Raw genomic sequence first — 15,967 nt, forward strand, 5'->3', positions numbered from 1 at the left:
TTGGGGTATTTACGAGTATGTACAGAAATAATCAAAATAACATAATTCTAATAAACATAAGGTCTTTATAAACAATATGTACACATTATCAATACATTTAAAACATAATTTTACACTTCCTGGCCTTAAATACGTTATGAATAATCTTTTGGCTAAATAGCAGCAGTATCAATTTTGTTCTGCTTTTAACAAACCTTTAAAATATAATTAAAATTTTTGTTTTTAAAACTATTGGACAGATAGTTCTGTTTGTGCTTTCAGTATTGTTTCCCATCCAAAAAAAAAAAAAATACTGCCTCAAAAATGTGGCAAGTACAAACATAGTAAAAATTGAAAATGTAAATAAGGAAATGACTCCCTTCCATAGTTACTGAAAATACTGTTATGTCTGAACTATAACTGGTGTCCACTTGCTTACTGAATACTTATCCAAAGCCTATTAAGAAGACTCCCATTGGCTTTGGTAACTTACACTCTAGTCCAGCAAAGCATTTTAAGCACGTGTGTGTATACTTACACCTATTCACATGCTGAAAGTTACATACATTTTCTGGATTGGGGTCTCAAGGTCTGATCATGCAAGGCAAGGTCAACTCCCAGTGACTTCTGTGATGATCCTGAGGACTTAATACTGCTCCCACTGACTCCAATGAGAGCAGGACTGGCCCCTCTATAACACAACTATTTTTGACAGTGACTTTAAAAATCAGTGTAGAATACTCTAAAATCTTTACTCTCTCATTTTTAAAACCACAATTAGACCGTACTCTTCACAATAAATAAAAAGATTTTTTTAAAATAAAAAACCAACTCGGATTCATGTAACTAAGCAGCTGCTACAAATGTGCAAAAGGTTGAGCAGATTTAGAAAACAACTGGAAGCTATTCAAGGTAACTCAGCTGGGACCTGAATGCACAGATTTCATACACTTAGGTATTGGCTCAGGAAATGAGTAGTAAAAGCAAAAATCATGACTATAAAAATTTGTGGGAGTGTAGGATGGCTACTCTTTCAGCTGTGCAAAAAATTGCAATGATAACTAATCTAAAATGGTAATAGGCATCATAGTGGTTAGTCTATGAAAACAGTGCTAGTACAAGTTAAGGGAACACAGAAAAGCTAGCACTGTAATTGAACATACTGCTAATAAAACAAATACCATCCTTCGGGCCCAATCCTACAAACCCTTCTTGCAAGTTGCCCAGTGTCATCAGTGGGATGACTTGTGTAAGCATTTGCAATCAGGCTCTGAATTTGTATAAACTTCCTCTCATCTACTCTGGGTAGCCTCATCTAAAAATGGCCAAATGCCATAAAACTTTAAGCATGGATCATATCCATGGATTTAACCTCTTTAAAAACCTTTTGCACATTTTCATTTCTTTCTTTCATTTTATGTAAGGGGGATTTATTGTATGTGTCTGACAACTTTGCAAAAACAAACTACTGGAACTCTGACATCTGAAAAAAAAAGAAGGCACGTTCAAATTACAGATTTTCAATGCAGGTTGAGCTCCTCTATGAGGAAATCAGTACAATTCTTGGCTTTATTTAAGCAAAGCTCTGTAGAGCAGGAGAGAATGGCTAGTTTCTCTTTCCTGTTCCATGTAAAAGATGAAGTCCCTGAGGTTTACTCGAGTTATTTTCTGTCGTGCATACTGTCTGGATGAAGGAGACCCAAAACCAGCCTGACCTCCACTGGTCATGCCCAAAGCCTGTAAGAGAAATAAAGACCATTAATGTTCTACAGCAGAACAAAGATTCTTTTCACTTTCAGGCTATATGGATTTAACGGATTTTTTTTTTAGCGTCCTAAATTGGTAACTATGAGCCTAACCCTTACACGCGTGAGAAACTTTACGATTGTGAGTAGTCCCACTGAGTTAATGTGAGTAAAGCTACCCACATGCATTCATGTTTATGAGATTGGGCCCTCCCTGTTCATGCAAAACACAAATTCATCTCTAGTTAACTCCATTTAAGTCAATCAAGTTACACAAGAGAAATATTTGGCTCATTAAATGTCAAAAGTCTTTTTCGAAGCTAGCTTAGTAGCAGTACTTCGGTCATTGTAGAAGGCTGGTGTGTAAGTCTGAATCATGTTCCCGGTTCCTTGTACCCAGGACTGGAAGAATGTGCTGGGTGTATATCAACATGTGGCTAGTTTGATTACTCTAATAGCTGAATGGCTGGGCAGTTGAGTCTGAACCAGACTCTGATACTCTCCTCTGGGCTGCACCAACACAGGCCCAAGGTGATAAGAGACTGAAGCAATTTTGCTAGCGGGCACAATCAATCCTCAGCTGGTAGATGGACAAAATTAAACAGGAGCAAAACCTGGCATGAGAGGAAGCCTCCGGCAGTATGAGTAGTGCAGACAAGCATTGGTAAAAACATTTTTGAAGCCAAGTTAAATAGTTTCTGTACCTAACTAGTCCAGGGCTAGCTGGCCCTCTGTGCAGAGATGAGTTTCACTCACTATACCTGCCTCAATTACTGATCTTAAAACCAGAGCACTAAATTATCAAGATCTAAGAACTCAGTCCACAATTTATAGCCCCTTTAGAATGTTATTGGTTCTAGAATGGAAAGCCTGCTTCACCGGAACATCGAGGATTTTTCTATTTAGTCCACTGTTGGTTTGTAAAACTTTTCATTGCTTCCAGTTGATTTTTAACGAAGAAAAATATTAAACAACTTCGAAAATAAGGCTTTGAAATATCTAAAATATTTTGAAAATTTTCTAGAATGTTTTTGAAGAGTTCTAGATGGTTTTGAAATCCAAAACTTACCTGGATTCATCCATTCTTCAAAATACTCCCAATATGTTTTTTTTTTAAGAAGATAAAAAGTTTAATATTCAAGGATCTTTATTGTAGCACATTATAAAACATTTACCTATATGCAACTTTAGTCTGAAGAATAAGAGGAAAAATACAGTACATTCTGAATGAGTGGCTGATTTCTTCACTGCCTTTCTCTTCACTCACCTTGAGAGAGAGAGACTCACTTTCATGACTATACTGCTCATAAGTTATTTCTCCTCTGTCCAGTTCTTAAACTACTGTGAATGGGGCAAATCCTGTTCCCCAGCTACATGAATACAAAAGGTTCTGAATGTAGTGGAACAAATGTGGACATGCTGTATAGGATGGGGGATGGGCAGTGGAGATGCCCACAACCACAGTTAATTACAGAGCATTACATCTTGGGAGCTCCCTGTGTGGAGTTGTATTTTGAGAATGGGACAATGCAGTCAAAGATTCATCAGCTAAACCTTACCACAAAGAGGGCAATGTTTGTGGCAACTGAAAGGGTTGTTCATCCACACTGAAGCTCGAGGGTCTCTCCAATGGACAGCCTATTTACTCTAGTTGTTTCAAGTCACATTTCGCATTCTTAGCAGGGACTAGCATCACGTGAGCATCTATTTTTACAGTATCACGTATGTGACAGCAATATCCACGTGAAAAATTGCAGAACCATATGAAGAAGTGCATGCATTATGCACCTTCTGACGGCCTCTAACCTGCACTCTGATCATTCATCTGTTTCTGCCAGGGCCATTGTCATTATTCCAAAACTCCAAAAAGCCAACTTTTTTTCCAATTAACCTGATTCAGACATGTTTTCCTCCTTTCCCCCTCCTACAAATTATGCTGGCTTGAAGTCCAGCACAGTTAATGCTGGACAAGTGACAGACTTATTTGTGAGAAAATGAAACTATTCCAAACTCATGCTGATAATAACTTTATACTATCATAGCATGTCAGTTTAGACACGTATTGCAACTATAAAGTATTAATACAATGAAACAATCTAATTTTCTCAAAAATTTTCTTCATAGAAAGCTTTCTTTCAAAAAAAAAAAAAAAAAGCAGACAAATTCTGTTATTTTTTTAATAGTCTGAAAACCACTGTAGCAAATAACTACTGTGTGTTCCCTGGTCAAAGTGGCTGGAATGAAGATAAAATAAATTACACTTGTTACATTTATTTTCTGAAATATTTAATTTTTTGTTGGAAAGATCATATTTTTTATTATAGCTGGCAGAGTAACCTGAAAGCAAGGTTTGTGTTTTCAAAACAGCGCCAATATTGTAAGACATTAAGCTATCCAATGCCATTTTGTGATTTGGTTTTACAATGTGGATTTCTATGAACAATTTTAGACAACAAAAAGTGCATTTAAATCAACAGCACATTAATTTATAACTGTCAATGCAACCCCTAATTTAGAATGACACCAATTTCTGTTTGGTGTTGTACTGTACTTAAAATCATTCTGTAATGCTCCATATGGCAAAAACATACACTATTAATTGCCACAGACTTTTAAAATTATTTGCAAGAATGCAAACACAGGTAAAACTAATTGCCAAGTATAGTAGGATTTAAGTAATGCATATCTGACCACAAACACACCACATTTTTATCAGTGTGATAGATTTTTCATTAACAAGCTCTGTGTTGCCTGTATCCATAGCAACTAATAAAGGAGTCACAAAGATAAAAGCTCTAATAAAAACATAAATGGCTGGAAACTGTTTACATCCCTTATTTCATAGCCTACCACATCCAAGCTATCACAGAATCATACCCATTTCAGTGTATATATCATAACTATTTGTGTAAAGCAATGAACTACTGTTTTTAATGCAAGAGGAACCTTTAGAAGACAGGATTTAAATCAGGAAAATATTTACATTTCAGTTTGTTCTGCCCCTTCATTTAGAAAGGACATACAGAAATTGGCTATGGGCAACTTCATTTCTCTATCCCCTATTCCATTTTCTGTTGTCCAGCCTTGCTGCTCCGTCCCACACTATGGTGGTGGTGGTGGGGCGCTTATATTCACTTTTCAGGTTGCAAATCTCAGAGAATAAGAAGACAGTACAGAGCAGTTGGCTTCTCCTCTGTGAGGCTCCACGCATTTTGTTTGTGCTTTGCCCATGCACAGGCTGCAACGTAACACTCAAAAGTGAATCAAGTACCTTCATTTTGCAGTGGTCCAGAGAGCAGAATGGCAAACAGAGGCTCAGGAAATCAAATACAGAAGCAAGCATTCAAAACATGGTATCGCCATGTTCTCTGCAGAGACTGGCCCACGGAAGTCAATAGGAATCTCTCTCTAGACTTCCATAGCCTTTTGCTCAGACCCCAGCAGGGCAGATGGCTGTGTATATATCTAGGCTTTTTAATGATACTGTTGGATTGCCAAACTGTCTGAGAAAGTGAGATTTGAACCTATGATCTAAAAGAAATGGCAGAAAAGGTTAACTCTGTTACTTTGGCCTGTTTAAGGGCACATTTGAGGCATTTTGAACTCATTTCCCATTTAATGCAGCATATGGGACATATTTCTCAGCTTGTCTTCTGCATTTATGATTGTCTCCTATAAGAAAACAGACATTTCAGGAAAAGTAGAACAAAAATGATGGAAACAAAATACTGTTCAAAGCTACACTAGACCACCAGATAAGCACCAAAAATGTTCCAATATGGATGTGACAGAATGTACAAAAACAGACCATTTTTCATTGACATTAATCCAAAACAACACCCACTATCACTGAGACAGAGAGTCAAAATGCCCCTACGAATTAAATTACAGTAACGTCACCAGCTGGACATTAAAAATAGGCTTAACTGCTCACAAAAAGTATGCTACTACCTTTAGCAAGCAGAATTGCCTAATTTACACATGTAACAAAGGATGTATTTTAAGTTATATAACAGGGGTTGCAATATTAACCAATTAAAATTTAACATTTCCCCAAATCTGAAAAAAAAAATCAAGTTTTAAAAAAAGGTAAAGAACTGTGGAGATACACTGTGAGATTCTAGCTGGGAAATACAAAGACAAGGGCAAGTGCAGAAGACTGCATTTAATATTTTATCCATCCCTCCTTTACCAGAAAACAACTCAGCCTTGACATCTCTCCTTTGAACACAATCTTGAACTGAGGCTATTGCTTCTCTGTGACCCAGAGAAACTAAGGCAATAACGATAAAACAGATCTACTAGTTTTCTTCCCAGGCTACATGGCCTGTCCTTGTGGCAGACTAACACTTCAAACCAAAGTCCAGAAGTGGGAATCAAGAAGTAACTCTTCAAAGTAAAGCCAAGACACAGATGCCTGTGGCTCGTGGGGTTCCTAGCTGTCATGTCTGGGTAGGAGAGGGGCAAGGATGGTTGAGGGTCAGACTTCTGTATTTTGACACAGGAATGTAGCTTCAGAAGCAGCAGGGCCTGGAGATTGGAGGGGAGATGTAGGTATGTTTGATAGAGGGGGAAGTAAATGGGGTGAAGATATAGGGAGTCTTGTCTCTCCAATTTCCATTAACTCAACTGAAAGATGGGGAACTGAGGCATGTCTTATCTGGCTTTAAGAGTGAGAGGCCTTTGTGATCAGAGGGTAATCTCTGGGGTAAAATTTAGATAGTAAGGTGAAAGAGTACACTGGAAGAGGTGCACTGGAACAGATTGGAGCTACGCGGCAGAGGCACAGTGCAAATAAACAAGCATGTTTGGAGTTGGGGGAAGTCACTGGAGAAACTGGTTAGAGTTATATCAGCCCCTGTAACTGATGGTGGATGGCAATCATTTGTAAATAAAGTTTGCAATTTAGGGGTCTTGTTAAACCCTGCAACCAGATACAGTTATGGTGAAGAGCGTACTTCTCCATCTCCCCCATGTAAGATGAATGCAGCCATTTGCTTTGGATGTAGACCTTGTCACACTTCCTCATCTCTTTGTCAACCCAAGATTTGACGACTCCACTTGAGACTACACCTTGGGACATTTGGGAAGGTGATCTTTGCCCGGAGCGTAGCATAGTAATTGAAGTCTGAATCTGGAGGTCATAAAAGAACAGGTAAGTCTTCATGTAAAACAAACGTTGCTGCAGGAGGACTGTCACAAGGCAGGACTTCTCCCCAGCTTACTAAGGACTCGCTGCCACGCGCACCATCTCTACGTAGTTTTATTGTCCAACTTAGCACAGTTGCTCAGTTCACCCTGGGTTACAGGGGTTTTTCCCCTTTTAGTTCTCAGGTTCATTCTGCGGCCCCTCCCAGGGACTCTCGCTGTCCTGTGCTCCTGCCTTCCCCTCAGGGGACTCTGGCAGTCCTAGCTCTCCAGGAATCACTACTTCCAGGGAGCAGGCAGTGAAAGCCTCATGCCCACCCCTTTCCTGACCAGCCCTCAGTCTGAATCACCGAGGTTCCCCTGCCTCCCCATCTGGGTCTCTATGTAAACCCAGGTGCCCTCTTTTAAAGCTCAACTGGGGTCAGCTGAGGTGCACTGGTGCTACTAAAGGTGTCATCCTCTGACAAGCACCGTCAACACAAAAGAGAGGGAGTTGCTGGCAAAAGCTTTTCCCTGAGGGCCCCTTGACTCTGGAACATGGTCCCAACACCTTGCTCTGCCAGAGCCTGGGTGTGTTAGGCTCTCATTTCTTTGGGGCATTTGAGGAGGGGCTTGCTAACTGTAGTGTAGCAGAGTGGGAATGAACTAGGATTATGTGGTTCTCCATGGATTTTAGCAGTTCAATGCATTTATTGATTATTGTTTTGTTTCAATATTAGAAGTCCCAAAGCCTGGGGAAGGTGATTGTAGTTGTATGCTTGAAAAAAAATCTAAGTCAATAAAGATGTAGCAAAGTAAAGCGGACATATACATAGTGAGCTAGAGAATGCAGGGAAGAATAGAGAAGTACAGAACTGTGGCTTAGAGGCTACTGCAGGGAACCGGGAGTCAGGAGACCTAGATTCAAATGCTCAATCTGCCACTGGGTTACTGGATGACCTTGGGAAAGTAAAAAACAATCCCCCCTCCTTTTTGCCTCGGTTTCCCCATCTGTAAAACTAGAAAACCACCTTTGTAGAGTGCTTTTAGATCTGTGACTAAAAGGGGCTTTACAAATGCAAAGTTATTATTATTTATAATTAGCTGTCCCACATAATTTAGGGCTCAATCAGCTCTCAATGAAGTTAATAGGAGTGGTTTCATTGATTTCAATGGGAGATGACTCAAGCTCTTAATCAGAGTAACTACAATGTGTAGTGATATGTAAAAAATGACCTTTTAACAGCACCTCAGAGATTAACAGTACTGCATGAAACAATACAATTGTGGCCAAACTCAATCCTACAAAAAGTCTTAATATGCATGATGTAGGGTCTTTACAAAAGGTTTGTTTTCTAATACTATTCCTCACCAAAAGCCACCATTGAGCCTTTCGAATCAGCAGCATTTATAAAAATGGATTAAAGTCCATTATTTCTTTAGGAAGCCAGTGATTTTCATGTGCAAACATTTTTGGCTCATACTAGTTCAGTGCAACTGCTCCTAACTACGTGGTTCTGGCACGCGCTTGCTTGTTACACCCTCTTTGATGCAAATACATCTCATTTCCCCTGGGCATATAAACACACACCTCACCCTGCAGTCAAACATCAGAAAAACTGTTTTGCACGAGTATTTACAAGCACCTTAAATACCAACACAATTGCAACATTTCACAGACAGCGTGCAGTAATTTTTAATGTCACGAAATAACGAGGAAGGTTAAGCATACTGAGCCATGATGTTTAGAAAATTCTCTCATTAAATGTGATTCTTTCAATAGATATGATTCAGACTGAGAAAAGTGGGCGGCTATTACAAGAAGAAAGCTTTCTGATGTTTCCTTGCCTTAATATATGGCTTTGTTTAACATGATATAGTACCATATTACAATGGAAACAGTCAGCTTTATAAAACTACTTCACCTCAAAAACTTCCAGCTGGAAGAGACTGGCATTCACTACCAATTTGTCCACCTTTTCTTGTAAGAGAGCATTACCCACAAAAACACAACCTGATCTCTGGCAGAAATTGATTACGCAACACTATTTCTAAAACAGAGAGTAACAAACTTGGCAGGAGATCAGTGCCCTAGACTGCCTGAATGGAAATGAGTGATGCAGGGTTATGTCTAGCTTTGCCCACTGAAGGGGATTAGCTCAGGGTGCTCAACTGCCTGAGCACCAATAGGTCATTCTCACAGAGATATCAGTCCATTTGAAAAGTTTCAGTTCCCTAAATCAATTTATCCACACAGTCCCATGCATAATTACTGTTAGCAAGAGCAAGTGAAGTTCTGCCTGCACAGCGATTTGTCTTTGGGTTGTGCAAAGAAAGCGGCTTTCTGATGGCTGCCATTCATTAATGAGAGAGACAAGGTGGGAGACATAATATCTTTTATTGGACCAACTTCTGTTGGTGAGAGAGACAAGCTTTTGAGCCTACACAGAGGTCTTCAGGTCTGGCTTGTCTCTCCCACCAACAGAAGTTGCTCCAAAAAGAAGATGTTTCTTCACCCACCTTGTCTCTCTAATGTCCTACCTGCCTACAACAACACTGCATGCATTCATTAATAATGACAGTCATTTGGCTGGTTACCTGGGACTCTTCACCTCTAGTAGATGGTACTTTATCGCTGCGGAACATGCTGGCTGTTAGGACTGTTCTCAAAAAGCACTACTCCCTAACATCAGTCACCAAGTCTTATGTTCTTATTAATTTGTTAAGTTTAAGGTTAAGGCATTTGTTAAGGTTCCTTCCCCACTTTGAACTTTAGGGTACAGATGTGGGGACCTGCATGAAAGACCCCCTAAGCTTATTTTTACCAGCTTAGGTTAAAAACTTTTCCAAGGTACAAGCTTTGCCTTGTCCTTAAACAGTATGCTGCCACCACCAAGCATTTTAAACAAAGAACAGGGAAAGAGACCACTTGGAGACATTTTCCCCCCAAATATTTCCCCCAAGCCCCACACCCCCTTTTCTGAGGAAGGCTGATAACAATTTTTACCAATTGGTACAGATGAACAAAGACCCAAACCCTTGGATTTTAAAGACAATGAAAAAGTAATTAGTTTGTAAAAGAAGAATTTTAATTAAAGAAAAGGTAAGAGAATTACTTTTGTAAAATTAGGATGGTAAATACTGTACAGGGTAATTAGATTTAAAACACAGAGAATCCCTTAAGTTACAAAAAGACACAAAAACAGGAATATGCATTCTCTTCAGCACAGCTTATTTTACAAGCCATTAAACAAATGAAAATTTAACGCATTTTTTAGCTAGATTACTTACTAACTTTACAGGAGTTGTAAGGCTTGCATTTTTTATTTGTTTTCAGCAAAAGCATTACATAGACAGACCAAACCCTTTGTCCCCCCGCCCCTCCAGATTTGAAAGAATTTTGTCCCCTCATTGGCCATTTTGGTCAGGTGCCAGCGAGGTTATTTTAGCTTCTTAACCCTTTACAGGTGAAAGGATTTTGCCTTTGGCCAGGAGGGATTTTATAGCACTGTATACAGAACGGTGGTTACACTTCCCTTTATATTTATGACACACACACCCCAATTACAGATAGGGTGAAACACTGGCTGTGATTTTTTCCTGGAGCTTTAGGAGAAAACAGAGTTAATAAGACACATGGCACCTCTAAATATACTACCAAGTGTACAAAGACTAACAATATTTTTTACATTTTAAGGACGATTTGAACCAGTTGATTTTGGGAAACTTTTAGGGGAGAGTGCATTAGCCAATTTGTTAGAAGGTTTTGAAATGTGCTGTATGCTGAAATTAAAATTTTGGAGAGCTAAACTCCACCGAATAAGTTTTTTGTTATTTCCCGTGGCGGTATGAAGCCACTGTAGTGCAGCATGGTTGGTTTGCAGGTGGAAGTGCAGCTTCCAAACGTATGGGCGTAGCTTTTCCAGAGCGTAGACAATGGCGTAACATTCTTTTTTTTTTTTTTTACTGATTGACCAGTGGCTTTTTTTTTTTTTTAAGACAGCTATTTGCTGGGAAACACGCCAGGATGGAACTTTTGATTTTTTTTTTGCATTAAGACTGCTCCCACACCATGCTTGGACGCATTTGTGGTTACTAGTTAAGTCCAAGGTAGAGATGAACTGGGCCCGCCCCAGTTTATCTAATAGTTCATACATGTATGGCATTGGATAGTTGTCGAGCGAGTTACAGCATTTATCTTACGGTAATCCATGCAAAAACGTATCTCCCCATCTGGTTTGGGAACTAGAACCACTGGAGTTGCCCAGGCACTGGCAGAGGGGCAGATTATACCCATTTGTAGCATATTCTGGATTTTTTGTCTTATACCAGTTTTAGCTTGAGGAGACACCCGGTAAGGTTGGACTTTAATTGGGTGAGCATTACCTGTGTCAATGGAGTGGTATGCCCGTTCAGTCAGTCCTGGGGTGGCTGAGAACGTCGGCACGTAGCTAGTGCACAGCTCCTTGATCTGCTGTTGCTGCATATGCCCAAGGGTTATGGAGAGGTTCACCTCTTCCACACCACCAGCACTTTTTTTTTTTTTGTAGTAGACACCTTTAGGCCACTTAGCGTTATCTCCTACCTGGACTGTAAACTGACAAACCTTTAATTTTTTGGAATAAAAGAGCTTTAGAGAATTAATATGGTATACCTTAGGCTTTTGGTTTGAGGTGGGGAATGCTATGAGATAATTAACAGCTTTTAGGCGCTTTTGGACTGTGAATGGCCCTTTTTACGATGCTTTTATGTTATGGGCCTGGAGCGCCTTTAAGACCATGACCTGGTCCTCTACTTTGAAGGACCGTTTTTTGGCATGTTTATTATACCAGGCTTTTGCTCTTTTTGAGCATTTTTTAGGTTTTCTTTAGCAAGGGCTAAAGAGGTTGGGAGGGTGGTTTGTAGGTTGGTTACAAAGTTCAGAATGTTAGTTTTTGGAGAAGGTGTAAACCCCTCCCATTGCTGCTTTACCAACTGTAATGGCCCCTTAACCTCGCGGCCATATACAAGTTCAAATGGTGAAAACTCTAAACTAGGATGTGGTACAGCTTTGTAGACAAAGAGCAACTGCTGCAACACTAGGTTCCAATTATTGGAGTGCTTATTTACAAATTTACATATTATGGCCCCCAAAGTTTTATTAAACTTTTCTACCGGGCCATTTGTTTGATGGTGGTAAGGGGTGGCAAATAAGTGATTTACCCCATGAGCTTCCCAAAGGCTTTTCATAGTTCCTGCCAGGAAATTAGTTCCTGCATCTGTGACGATGCTGGAGGGCCAACCTACCCTGGCAAAAATGTCTGTTAGTGCCTGGCACACCAGTGCCTGGTGCTGCTTAGAGCTACTGCTTTTGGCCATTGGGTGGCAAAATTTATGAAAGTTAGTATGTACTACTTTCCTTTGGGTGTCTTTTTTGGAAAAGGACCCATAATATTCACAGCTACTTGCTGAAATGGAACCTTAATGATGGGGAGTGGCTGGAGAGGGACTTTGACCTGGTTTTGGGGTTTTTTTTTTTTTTACGTTTTGGCACACCTTACAAGACCTGACATAGATAGAAACATTCTTGCCCATTCCCTTGCGCCCTCTGAAGAACATGTAGTTTGCAGATTGAGGAGTGACAAGCAGAACTGAAGGCCAAATGGGAGATACAGGATGAAGGACTGTCCAAGGGTTAAGGAAGTGGGGACTCTCAAAGGTTCAGATAACCATACAAAACTGCCTGGACCAAATTTTCAAAACAAATCAAGTACAACTGTGCTCCCAAATGCAAAAATCTACATTAAAAGACTTTTATGGTTCCATAGTAAGGCAATCAAAAGTCAGAAAATACTAGAGTAAGACTGCCCACATAAACTATGACCTCTTGTACATTATGGTGCAGTCTTCAACTACATTTCTTAGATAATATAGAATAGACATGTATTATATTCTGTTTACTATAATACGTGCTATTTTAATAAATATATTTTACCAACAGCTAGATACATATGTATAGCATTTGTAATGCAAAAATTGTATATTAAACTAATTTCAAATACATTTTATTGGAGTTATTGGGAAAATACTAGCAGAATGTAGCTACACTTGACTGAGGTCACTAGAATTTACAGTGACCTTAGAGGGCTATGAGAAAACATACCCTTTTAATCTTTATTTGGGAACTTGTGTTTAAAGATCAGATGTTTTAATTTCACACTCACATAACACCTGGGTGATCACTGCTACACTACTTGGAACTAGCTACATTTACAGTGTTATTGTCCCAGTCAAGCAGTCATTCCCAATCATAATCATTTCTCTCGACCACTCTCTTAAGAGTCATCCCAACACAACAGGCAGGCTTCAAAGTAGCAGCATGTACAATTATATGGCACCTTTCACCCACAAATACTTGACACATTGTATACACAGCACCATAGAACTGAAGCAACCTCTAAGGGAGAGGACAGCAGTCAATTGTGTACAGCATCCTGCACAAGAACGAGGGAGGTGAAAGTTTATGCACTGACACGGTGGCAAACCCCTTAGTCTTATTAAATATATCATGGGCTCTAACACATACATACAGCCAACAGAGGTTCAAGATTTACAGGCCGGTCTGAAAAATCCACATAGTAAGCTGCTTGGAACTCTGCAAAACTGCCTTGAATCAGCAGAACAAAGCTCCTCCCACTGTCAGGAATCTTATTTCACAGAAAAGGTCATCTGCATGCAGGAAGGACTCACAGGCCACTAACAACAAGCTGAGAGTAGGCCTGGAGGAACAATGCCTTCCCCTTCCAAGAATTCAGTCCATTGACACAAGCAGTAGTCATGGAAGCACAAGCAATAATCAGAGCCACCAGCTGCGACTCTGATTCACGTCCTTCCTGGATGGTAAAATATATACCACCTAGGACTCCTAATGACAGAAGTTGTCAGCGCTTCCTTAACTGAGGGGAATCTCCCCCACACCCTCCTAAAACATGCAGCAATCCAACCAGCGCTAAAAAAAAATCACTTGATGTTAAAACAGGTCACAAACTATTGCCCAGTGCCTAATCTCATTCTTTCATTTAACTTAATGAGGTTAGCAAAAAATAGTCTCCAACATCAGCTGAGACAACATGGATGATGTGCTAGAAGTATGTCAAAGATACTAAGTTCTACATCAAACATAAACAGAACTAACTCCTGCCCTGCCCACTGGTGTGCAGAATTAGTGGCTGCATCACCCCATTCCAATGATCCCTGGCCAGTGTAAGAGCCCCTCGCGGACTGGTATAAGCCAATGACACTTGGTAGCCACAAGCAAGTATAGGTGGCCCTGGGGCCAAACTGGCACTCAGCTTCTCATAGCCCCAGAGGTGCCAGAAATGTGGCACATCTTTGATCCAACTGAGGACTCTGTTCCAACAGATATAACAAAAACCTAGGTTCCATTCTTAGCTCTGCCACAAAACTCCGATGTAATCTTAGAAATCACTTAACTCTATGCCTGGTTACTCCATCTATGAAATGGGGGCAGGGATATTTGATGCTTGGCGTGGTCATATAAGGTTTGAGAAGTGCAGAAAATTATTAAGGTCAGTCAGCCAAAGTGAGAATAGAATTTTTGCCTCCTTCACATATGAAAATTGGTTCTCTCTCTCCCCCCCTTTTTTTTCCCTCTTCAGATAAAAGCTGAATAAAACTATTTAATTTTAAACTGTTCATTGTCTTTCTGTATCCTTGACTCCACAGCTAGTATACCTTAAAAATTTCATGTTTTAGATCCTCCCACTTCTTGCAAGGTGCTCAGTAGCTGCTAGGATCTGTGGTCCCCAAATCTTTTCATCCATGTTGTTCACCAACTTGCTCTTCGTTGCAGGTATAGACCTTGCCATAGCCTCAATCCACAGACATCTTGCAGCTACAACAACTCATTGCTTTACTTGGATTCCAGTGAGTGATTTACCTGAGTAAGAACTTTAGGATTTGGAGTTGTATTCTTGTAGATATAATTATGTACAGAATAACCTCTTTAGTGTGTGTGTGTGTGTGTGTGTGTGTGTGTGTGTGTGTGTGTGTATATATAACACACATTTCACCTGGAATGCTCATCCTCCTATGCTTTGCAAATGTTTAACCAGGTGCTGCTCCCTTTGAAATACAGACCCTGCCAATTATTTTTTTTGTTGTTAACATCAAGGCACTCTCTTTTACTCATCTTTCAACAGCAGTTTACACTCTAGCACAAATATTTTTGTATCCTTGCCCATCTTACTCCAGTCCAATCATGTTGCATACCCCTATACTTTCCATCACTATGAGACAAAGAACTTTAAAACAACTCTGGAGGAACTGTGATTGATCAGCCAACAGAGCAAATAGTCCCTAGAATCATATTTGATTCTCATCTGATTTCTTTTCCTTGGGGTCATCCTTTATATTTGTTCAAAATCATTGTCTGCATTTTGCATCCTTTGATTTTGGCTAGTTCTTCATTTTGTAATCTATATGATTTTGTGACTTATTTAACAAGAAGCTTAGAACACTGGAACTGTTTTTGATATCAATACCTGGAATACTTATAACTGTAGAATTTAAGCATTTCAAACCTAATCAAGATATACCGAATTGCTAGCCAAGTAAGAACTATTTTTCTTTGCCTCTCCCTTTGGTAAAGGCATGCTGAGCTGAAGAAATGTAGCGAATGGGATAGGACACCAGGCTGCTTTGCAGCCTTTCCTAATGAAGGAAGGCCAGCACAAAGAGGTATATCTTGCACTGCGCTGTAAAATAAGTCACACAAACTGACCTTCAAGTCCTTTGAAAGATATCATCTCTCTCTCTCTCATACAATTGCATGTCAAATGCCCCTCCCACAAGGAACATAGGGTATTTTCTGGTCCCCACACAGCAGATTCAGATATACACAATGCAATCTTTCTTTAAAAAAAAGAGAAAGGAAGAGGGGCTTGTCTACATGGTGGGGTAATGTGCAATAGGAGGTGTGATTTCTAAAGTACACTAACGTATTGAACATTAATTGGTCTGTGTAGACCTTGATACATGAAAGATTCAGTAGTGTTCCTTAACATAATCTGCATACTCCTGGGGGAATTCTGCGCCACTGCGCAATGCAGAATTTT

At 39.8% G+C, this 15,967-nt stretch overlaps 1 protein-coding gene across 7 annotated transcripts in view; it reads right to left on the reverse strand.

Annotated features, from left to right (window-relative positions):
- Positions 1-8: 8 nt before the first annotated feature.
- LOC140896301 (transcription initiation factor TFIID subunit 4-like) overlaps positions 9-15,967 on the reverse strand; it is a 200,623-nt gene continuing 184,664 nt past the window's right edge. For 6 of the 7 annotated variants that reach the window (XM_073307901.1, XM_073307900.1, XM_073307896.1 and 3 more), the window contains one exon: positions 9-1,716. In XM_073307901.1, the coding sequence (XP_073164002.1) occupies positions 1,549-1,716 (168 nt within the window). In that variant the 3' untranslated portion in view covers positions 9-1,548. The remainder of the gene's footprint in view (positions 1,717-15,967) is intronic. The other variant, XM_073307899.1, reaches the window with a different exon arrangement.

The sequence above is a fragment of the Lepidochelys kempii genome, chromosome 12, assembly GCF_965140265.1.
Source record: "Lepidochelys kempii isolate rLepKem1 chromosome 12, rLepKem1.hap2, whole genome shotgun sequence".
Taxonomy (NCBI): Eukaryota; Metazoa; Chordata; order Testudines; family Cheloniidae; genus Lepidochelys; species Lepidochelys kempii.